At 50.2% G+C, this 10,000-nt stretch overlaps 1 protein-coding gene across 5 annotated transcripts in view; it reads right to left on the bottom strand.

Moving 5' to 3' along the window:
• Positions 1 to 10,000, bottom strand: part of cux1a (cut-like homeobox 1a) — a 117,693-nt gene that overhangs the window by 18,656 nt on the left and 89,037 nt on the right. For 3 of the 5 annotated variants that reach the window (XM_076274859.1, XM_076274860.1, XM_076274862.1), the window contains exons 13-19: positions 9,214 to 9,262; positions 8,836 to 8,932; positions 6,848 to 7,624; positions 3,424 to 3,504; positions 1,321 to 1,422; positions 644 to 730; positions 1 to 104 (exon numbers count right to left, since the gene is read on the bottom strand). The exon at positions 1 to 104 is cut by the window's left edge. In XM_076274859.1, the coding sequence (XP_076130974.1) occupies positions 1 to 104; positions 644 to 730; positions 1,321 to 1,422; positions 3,424 to 3,504; positions 6,848 to 7,624; positions 8,836 to 8,932; positions 9,214 to 9,262 (1,297 nt within the window). The remainder of the gene's footprint in view (positions 105 to 643; positions 731 to 1,320; positions 1,423 to 3,423; positions 3,505 to 6,847; positions 7,625 to 8,835; positions 8,933 to 9,213; positions 9,263 to 10,000) is intronic. The other 2 variants (XM_076274861.1, XM_076274863.1) reach the window with 2 other exon arrangements.

Genomic DNA, 10,000 nt, shown 5'->3' with positions numbered 1-10,000 from the left:
CTCCGTCTGGGGGAGCGAAGCCTTCAGGGAGGCCGCCTGGCTCTCCATCACACAGCGCATGGCTTCGGCTGGGCCGCAGGAGGTGGCGGGCAGAGATGACTCTACTGTGGGAGAGAGAGAGGATCAAATAGAGCTCACACATACGTACACACACATGTACGCGCACGCACGCACGCACGCACGCACGCACGCACACACACACACACATTACACAAGGCAAATACAACAAAACTCGACTGTCAGGGTCTTTATGAAGATTTCAGTGTACATTAAAGAACACATTGTGGCAAACATATTCATGTTGCAGACAGTGCTAAACAAAGTGCCTTGCAGTACATGCAAGACACCCACAGTTTGTCATTATTTTTGCTCTCAGGAAATCATACCCATGCCCTGGTATTATAAGTACCTCTACAAGATTCTAACACTTTGTGTGCGTTTGGAAGGTATCTGTTCTCATGTGAAATCCTCCTTTTCCCAGCTGATTATTAAACCTCTCTCCCTTGCTTATACTCCCTACTACCCAAGGATGTCATTCACTGCTTGCCCTCAGCCATTTTGTTTCTGTGAGTGTTGGGAGTGAACAGCTTGTTTCTCTGGGTGGGTACAGTTGGTGATGGATCTAAGAGTAAAAGTTCCTCACCCAGGCTGAGAATGTGGGCATATTTTTGGGAGAAGCTTCCAAAGCCCCGGGGGTAAGCGGGAGGTGGCTCGCTCTCTCCCACGCCATCTGCAGCGGTTGGGGCAGAGCAGTAGAGTAGAGGTGGGGTTAGGTGGGGTAGCACCATCAGGAGGATGGGTAAGGAAAGGGTTGGGGGGGGTATTAAAGTCATAGGGATGCAGTTATACAGGCTGGTAAGTGTTATGTATGTGTGACGTCATTTAGAAACATACAGTCATCAGACAAACAAACATCACACTGAAATCAAATAACCAAATACAATCCTATGACAACATTTCTGTGTTCTGCATGTCATTTGACTAACCAGACAACTGTGTTCCTGTGAGAACCTCGACACAAAAAACAACTAAACACAAAAGACTAAAGCTAAAGTACTGCAAATATTACTGAGTTACCCTTTAACCAACGAGTGACCTAAAACCCCTCACCCAACCCCATAGTACTGCATCACATCTCCATGTCTTGACCAGCCCCCTCTCATGGAAGAGTAGGTGGCTAGTGTTGTGGAAAGGGCCTTCCCTGCTCGACTCACTGCACAGACAGTGTCCCTGTGGGTGTGGGTGTGTGTGGGTGTGTGTGTGTGTGTGTGTGTGTGTGTGTGTGTGTGTGTGTGTGTGTGTGTGTCCACAGGCCATTACCTGCTCTCTGCACCTGCAGCTCCCTCTTGGCCTGCTCCAGGATGGAGCGGATGGCCTCGTCCGAGCCGCCCTCCGGGGTGCGGATCCGTGTGGTGATGTTCCCTGAGGAGAGAGGGAGAGAGAGAGAGAGCAGGCGAGTGAGCGGGCGGGCGGGCAGGCAGGGGAGAAGAGGAAGGAGGGAGAGAAGGAGGGGGGGGGAGATAAAGACAGGAAAAAAGTGGACAAAAAAAGAAAGAAAATAAAAAAAATCAGAGAGAAATTGTAAAAGAAAGAAGAAATACAGAAACAGAGTAAAGCCAAAGAAAAACAATATAGAATAAAAAACATGAAATCAACAAAGGAAAGAGAAAGCGCAACCAAGATGAAGAGAACCATGAGATGAGCAAATAAAGATTAAAGACAGAAAGAAAGAAAGAAAAAAAAAAGAAAGAAAGAAAGAAAGAAAGAGATGAGTGCCAGAGGAGATGAAGGGGCCGTTCCTGCTCGGGCTGACTTAGTGTTTGTACTCCATGTTCCAGGTCCCTAGAGCACCGACAGCAGTAGCTGACTAATGGGGATGACAGGAGCTTCAGAAGGTTCCAGAAATCCCCCCACGCCCCAACAGGTTGGGAGCCCACTGCTCCCTACAGCACCTTCAGCACTGAGCCGCACTCCTACGCACAGCAGAGACCAGCACACCGCCCGATACACACACACACACACACACACACACACACACACACACACACACACACACACACACACACACACACACAGTGATGCCATGCCAAAGTCGCACAACTCATGCCCTCAGTGAAACTCAAGAGTTTTGCATCCCCACTATACATATGGTACACACTACACAAGCACATACAGTACATACACACGCGCGCGCATACCCACACACACACACAACACACATGCTTTCTGCTGCTACCCAGTCCCTGCACAGCCTTTCTTCTGTCACCAGCGAGAGGAAATGAGAGGATTTGGGGGAAATGCCCTAGAGCCACAGAGATCTCATTTTGCAGCGTGTTTGGGCGGAAGGCTCTTAGCCCGCCTGACCCCGGAGCGCTCGGCCCTGATGCCCTGTGCTGTGTGCGCGTCCTCAGAGACATTCTCTGCACTACGGCTTCAGCAAAAAAGTTTCTTTTTTTTATATATAACTCCAAATATAATCTTTAAATAGTATACGCAGTTTGTGCTTTGGTTCTAGGGCTTCATACTACATGCTCACATGCTCCAACCACCTCACAGTGACCTCGCCAAAAGCTTTAGCCCCCTACACCTGTCCTATTTGTTTGTTTTGTTTTTAGATGTGCCCCCATTATCCTTGATCACTAAGGTGAACCAGGGCAAAACAATATGACTCTTCACTAGAGGAGACAGACCAACCCCCAACCAACCACCCACCCACCCTCCTGTCCACCCATAGAGTCTGTGCGGACCGACCCAGACCGGGCTGGCTGCAGAGGGAGACGTTTGGGCGGCGCGGGCTTTTGCAGCGGGGAAGGTCAGGCTCACTGGGGTGTGAGGACAACAGCTGGGCCATTCCCCCACCGCCCCCACTCCAACCCCCTACTGACCTGGAAGTAATCCCCAGAGCCCAGGGGAAATACGACCACCAGCAACACCAGTAAGTGGCACGCAGAGGACTGACACCAACACACACACACACACACCACATTATATACACATTCAAGGCCGCAAAGTACACAGATAGACCTATATAAAATAATTACACACACTTACACACACACACACACACACACACACACACACACACACACACAGGGGTTAGACAGAGACGCAAATATGAGGACACCAATAGAGGTACACACAAGGACACTCATGCACACCAACACAGATAAGGGGACAGACACAAACACGCGCGCGTAAATGCTGTTACGGTCAATCTGATGCCCGGCTGTCGACCCTGACCTTGCCCCTTGCGTTTTTATCCCCCCCATACAGACACCAGGCCAGAAGAAAACGACAGAACGGCTAACACAACATGGACACTAGCCAGCGGAGCATTACTCCACCTGTTTGTGAAAAACGCGCTCTCAAAAAAAAGAAAAAAAAAAAAACAAAAGAAAAAAAAAAACAACGCAGAGCACACACCTGGCCTCGAGGAGCCTTCGGAGCCGGTTCTTCGCTTCGGAACCTCCTGAAACACCCTGTTCAGGTTCTGGCCTGGGTTCTCTGTTGGAAAACAAGTGGCAACAGATAAACAGAGGTCAGACAGAAGCCCCCCTACGCTCAGTCAAAAGCATGAGGCAATGGAGTGCTGTGCCTGGATTTTAGCATCGACTGACAACCATCACCACTGGGGCCAACTTTGTAACATGGTGCTAGCTACCCAAGGTCATAGGCTTCGGCACCGAGAACAAAAACTGTCATCCCGAAATTCAAGGGTTTATCTTCCAGTGTAAAAACACGACACCCAAAATGTTAAGGTACTGCCAAAAGGTACTGCCTTTGCCGTTTTGTGCTACCATTCATCATCTGAAATCAATGTTCTACCTCCAAAACCATTAACACTTTAACACAGTCTTTGTCACCTGACGACTTCTTTCCACAATGTTTCCATATTAAGCGTGTTTTTAGATTTGATTTGGTCGAAGCTTAATGAAAGGCAAAGAGTAATTCACTTAGTTATGGACTTTGAAGGACTTTTAAGAGAACACTGCTCCTAAAAGACACTTATTCCCAAATGTGACTGGCCTCAAATTGAATTGCACTTCTCAAAGCGGACAACTGGCATTTTGGGTCAAAGCTGACGCTTTTTGCAAAACGAGTCACATCTCTCTCTCTCTCTCTCTTTCTATTACACTCAAGCCAGACCAGAACAATGTATAAAGATTAATGCTGCCCCCCCCTTCTTAAAGAAAAAAAAGAAAAAGATAGTATAGTAAAGGTAGTAAAACTAGGGTGTGGCAAAAAAATAAATAAGCATCTCAGTGTTCTTATTAGATACTGGTTAATAATGTAATTAACCATGAACAGAGAGAGCCACCCTTGCATGTCAGCTCCACCTGAGCTCACACGCTCCACTCCTCCCTCCCCGAGATGCTCCGTAATGACTGACTGCGCTCATCCTCCGCTGTGCTGCCTCTTTGTGTTGAGGCGCGAGCATGTGTTTCTTTATGCCTGAACATGGCCATTTCTCACGAGGGGAACCACAGGCAGACAGGTCCAGGGCAGCGTGCCAGGCCAGCGCCAGCTCCCTTGAAGCCGTTCCAGACCAACGGCCCGACGGGCAGAGAGAGAGAGAGAGAGAGAGAGAGAGAGAGAGAGAGAGAGAGAGAGTTCGCCCCCCGCGCTGCACAGTGCCACACCTTGCCGCGCCAACGTTGCACCGTGCCAGGCGGCAGCTCCACTCGCTCTGGACTTGGCGCGGCTGGCAGATGCCCTCGCCGCCACGGGGGTAACGTTCACGCTAACAACAACAAACGAGACGAGACAAGACAAAAAAAAGAACCAGGAGAAGGAAAATAAAAAAGACAGACAGACAGACAGACAGTCAGGCCTCTTGTGCATCGGAGTTATGGCGTCCGTCAGAGAGAAATCCGTCTGTGTTTCTGACGGAAGACTCAGACACATGACTGGCTCTTTGTTGATGTTTCTGCACCCCCCCCCCCATCTTCTTCTCTTACCACATCTGTTCACACACACACGCAGAGGTGACACACCTCACACTTGATCACCTTCTCTTCCGCCGCTTGCCTGCTATCGTCAAGCCCTGACCTGCCTGCCTTCCTGCCTGTCTCGGCAATGATGATGAGCAGACCCAACCCCCCCCCCCCCCCCGCCCACACACACACACACACACACACATATATATACACATACAGAGAGAGACATACACACATCTCTCTCAGTGTTGTCTTGTTTTGTAATTTTCACCGCACCGACACACTGGCGTCGTACGCTGCATATCCATGCTAGAACGAGGAGCCCCCTTTCCCTGGGCCCGTTCAAACCGCCCGCACCGCCCGCCGGTCGCTCCCACGAGTGCTTCCTCCGCCGGCATCCTAGGCGCGGGGCCCAGGGGAGCGGCCCACTCGAGCAACCCCATTATCTTCCCTGAATAATTCATGAGCCGCGCGCTTTCATTAGCCTGGAGAAGCAACTGGAGGGTACTCGCACTACTCACTTGAGGGAATGATTAATCAATAAAAGCGCTCTTTGAAATGCCGCGCCTTGACCGCATCTGCCCGCTCCTGTGGGGAGGAATCTACAGCGTGTCTGACAACATACCTTTGTTTGATCTCCCGACAGAACAATTTTAACGCTTCAGAATTATTCTTTTTTTCCTTGTTTGTGGTATTTTTTATGCAGTTCTTTTGTTTAGCTCTTAATGGTATGTGAACATGGGAATTCCCTTAGACTTCGGAGTTCAGAGAAGTTAGTGCTTATTACTCTCTGCTGCTTAAGATGGTGATTTCCATATTAGTTTGATATAACTATGAAATCGCAGAATCGCAATCGTACAAAACTTTTCCTTTGCATCTTCTGCGTCAACCTCTGACAGGGGAGCTGAGACGGTGTCCCAGGGGGCAAGGTGCGACCTGGTGCTGTCCCTGGCAGAGCCGAACTCAACTAAAAGCTTCTCGCTCGCAAACCAGGCAGCTTCTCCCGGCCTCTTCTCTGTGGTTCCTTTAAACTGCGAGACCTTTTGATGTGTTAACATCGTCGGTGACGACGTCCCTAAGGGTGAGCAAGACTTCATTAAATCCCCCCCTTTAAAACAACACAAGTCTGTCATGTTGGGCGTCAATCACTTCTCCACTTGTCTCCTGTCCCTCCTGGTATCATGGTGCTTGGCATGAGGAATCTCTTACTGTACCAACACACACTCAAAAGTCAGCACTCAACTCTGATAGGCGATGCACACACCAAAAAAAGACATCTTTACAAAACAAAATGTAATACCATCCTTGGTGAGCCAAAGCAAACATTTCCTCCTATTCATCAGTGGCTAAGCTCTGATCAGTGCATGTTTAATGAGGTGCTTTCCCTCGCTCTCTTAACTGGCGGAGGACACAGACGAGGAGAGCTGTACCAACATGACAACCGCGCCGACGGACCAAGATGAATGTGCGCCATCCTGGCTGGAGGAATCTTAATTACTAATAATTAATGAGGACACCGGGGTCAATTCCATTCAAAGAGGCAATTAAATGGAGGACATGCCCGCAAATGATGACATGGCTGTCACAAAGTCAATCAGACCTGCCGAGGAAGGTTAAGCAGAAAGGTGGGGCCTCCAGTCAGATGACTGAAAAGGGGTGAGCTATCGGGGGCCCTTAGTTAAAACACTACGTGATCCGTTCAGACTCACTAACGCACTTGTCATTTCTGGACACGACAGTGCAGTGTTACGAGAGGAGACGTTGAGTGATGGGAATATTGGCTTGGTATTCCACAGTGTTAGTGGAAGAGGAGAAGGAGAAGAAGGAGAAGAAGGAGGAGGAGGAGGAGGAGGAGGAGGAAGGGAGAGGAGTTAGTGAGAGCGGAGGAGATGAAGATGACGCCGGCTCACCTCTCTGGCGGCCCTGGATGCTGCGCAGTGCCAGGATGTTCTGCTCGTCGGACAGGAACTGACGCATCTTGTAGAAGGGCTCCTTGCCGCGCACGGTCAGCTTGCTCCAGGGCTTGGGCCGCGCCAGGATCTCGCTGACCGACCCCTGCGACAGGCCCAGCACGTAGTGGCCGAAGACGCGCTGGCCGATGTTGTGCTTGATGAGCTGCTCCTTGACCTGCCGCGCGATCTCCGCCGTGTCCATGTCCTCGCCCTCCGAGGCGCTGCCGGCGCCCTCCGAGCGGCTGGGCGACGGCGCCGAGCCGTTGGCCGCGTCCGGGCTGGCGGCGGCCGGCTGGCTGGGCAGCGGGCTGGCCGAGAGGGCGTGCGCCGCCCCGTGGTGGTGGCCGGCGCCGTGCGGTCCCGGGAAGAGCAGCGACGAGTCCTGCAGCGCCTTGCTGTAGAAGCTGTGCATGAGCTGGCGCTGGAGGAGCGAGCTGAGGGCCACCTTGCCGGCCAGCGGGGCCAGCGGGCCGGCGCCCAGGCCCGCCATGCCCGGCGGGAGGAGGTCGGCGGGGGAGAAGGGGTGCGTGCCGTTGGCGCTGATGCTGACCGAGGAGGCCGACTCGGCCGACGACGACACGGAGATGGAGCCGGCGCCCCGATGCAGCATCAGGAGCTGGGAGGACGATGGAGGCGGAGAGCCGCGCAGGGGGGAGGGGCTCGGGATGGACGTGGCAGGAAGTCGCTGGTGAGCGTCTCCTGATGACGAGTCTTTATCGCCACGCAGCGAAGAGCCTGCAAACATACACACACACACACACACACACACACACACACACACAGAATCAAAACAATATCCCCAAACAAATTGGATTCAGGTCTTCATGTCTAATGCTGGCATATTATGTAACAAGCTTGAAATGCACCACATCTATCATTGAAAAGGGCAACGAATATCTATTCAGCTATACATTCCGTTTCAAAGACATAGACACTGAAAAGCGGCAGAGAGAGAGTCAATGCAGACCATACAAAGTCATTGCAAATGCACACAATGTGGAAATGGTTTTCTTGGATGTGCATAGCAGTTAAAGGTTCATGGGTTTGGGATTAGCAGATTTGAGTGGAAAATTCTGGAATGCAGACAAACAACATAAAGAGATTAACACATCAACCACGGCGAAAAAGGTTAGGAGAGACAATGCACAGAGTAAGAGGGCAAAAAGAAAAGTGTGTTTGAAACACGCTGCCATGAATGGAAAAAGCCCAAGTCGCATTTAAAAACACAAATGAAATGCCTGTTTTCCTGCGGATTCCAGAGGCACTTTATGGTGACATTTACAGCACACCCGAAGCATGCAAAACACAGACACACAGACACAGACACAGACACACACACACACAGGCATGCACACACACACAAATAAATTCCGAATGGAAAGGCCAATGGTGTGGCTGAGAGAGGCTTAGTTAGCATATAGCCTTAAATTGCCAACACCATCCTCCTGCCCTCATGAAGCATTCTGTACCACACACTTTCACACACCACCCACACCCTAATATAATGGGCCTACTGACACATGCAGAATATTTGTAAGTCCATGAATTTCAACCTGATACAAATACATTACCACTATCCACTCACATCTCACATACAAATCTCTAGCAAACTCTATACATTTTGCCTTCTAGTTTCAGAATAAGACCATCACAACACAAAGCCACAAAAATGTAAGTGTCACGGACGGTCCTGTTGTGGTACGCTAGGTCAAACAATAAACTACACGTACGCACGCACGCACACACACACACATCACAAACTGACTGAGGCAGCAAGGCTAATGAATCAGGCTGACTAATCACTGTGTAATGACAGCTTATGTGCAGGAGAGCTAATTGGCACTGTGGGAACGGCATCACATCACACAAGGATGACACTGAGAGACTGAGACAGAGATGCTGCTGTTGGATGTGGAAGTGTACAGACGGAGGGAGAAAGGACCCACCGCTCAGGCCGCTGTTGGCTGACCGCTGGGAGTGGTGGTCAGACTGCCCGCCCCCACACTTCTCCAGGAGAAGCATCTCCAAGGGCTTATAGCCATCCTGAGGGAGGGAGAGAGCAGACAGAAATAAAGAAAGAAAGAAAGAAAGAAGAAAGAAAGAAAAAATGAGAGAAAACAAACAAAGTGTGAATGATAAAAAAATCTAAACATTAACATAATATACCTTTGCTCCACTTTCTTCTCCTGCACTCTCCCTACATGTATTGATTGTTGTGATTGTCGGTAACTCAATACAGCGACCCCCCCTCCTGCCTCTGCCTCCACTTGCCCCCTTGCCTCTGAGGCCCTAGCACACGTCCCCTCTGGTCAGCTGAGCCTTACCTGTGCTGTGGACCTCTCTGTTGTGCTCAGATCCATGGACTTGAGGACGCTGCGTAGAGGAGAGAAGAGTGGCATTACTCCTCTGGTGGACCAGAAGCTGTCAGGCCGTGCCATCGGACAGCACTGAGTGATGTGTGGGAAAGGGCCCCCAGACATGTGACGCATGTGGTGCGGGAAGTAGGGATTTGTAGTTTACAACTGCAGTTTTGAGGTAAAATATGTCCTGTGTGTGTGTGTGTGTGTGTGTGTGTGTGTGTGTGTGTGTGTGTGTATGGGGGGGGGGGGGGGGGGACACTTTTAAAAATTCTAAAAACCCTCTACAAAACTGCGGTGAGTCGGGCACTCTAAGAATGCGGGCGCATTACATCGCATTTACTAAAACGTGACACTGAGACTCTTGGAGGAGGTGGCAGAGAAGGAATAAAGGCTAAATCTAGTGGAATGTGTCACCACACAACAACCGCCTATTAATACAAACGCTATACACGCCTTCTACGGCTGGTTTGCCACTTATCCCTGACAAAAAACTCCATTCAGCGCTATTGGCTTTATAGGATCAGGTTGGGAATATCATCAGCCAAAATCGAGTTATGGAATTCACGTCTAGACATCGTCCACAACTCCTGTGGAACCCATTGAGATCTTTCCACACTTGCCACAAATAGATCAGCCCAAACCAGCAAATTAGTTTATCACTCGTTAACCTTGTTAGCCATCTTATTACTGGCTTGGCCCAGGATGAGACACACAAAAAAACCCTGCAGACGTCTGTGGTCGGAGCGGTTCT

Source organism: Alosa pseudoharengus, unplaced genomic scaffold (genome assembly GCF_046254945.1).
Source record: "Alosa pseudoharengus isolate Yale_2024_CS ecotype anadromous, Long Island Sound unplaced genomic scaffold, YU_APseudo_1.1 YU_APseudo_1.1_scf_8, whole genome shotgun sequence".
Classification (NCBI taxonomy): Eukaryota; Metazoa; Chordata; class Actinopteri; order Clupeiformes; family Clupeidae; genus Alosa; species Alosa pseudoharengus.
This window is presented reverse-complemented; position numbering and strand designations above follow the sequence as displayed.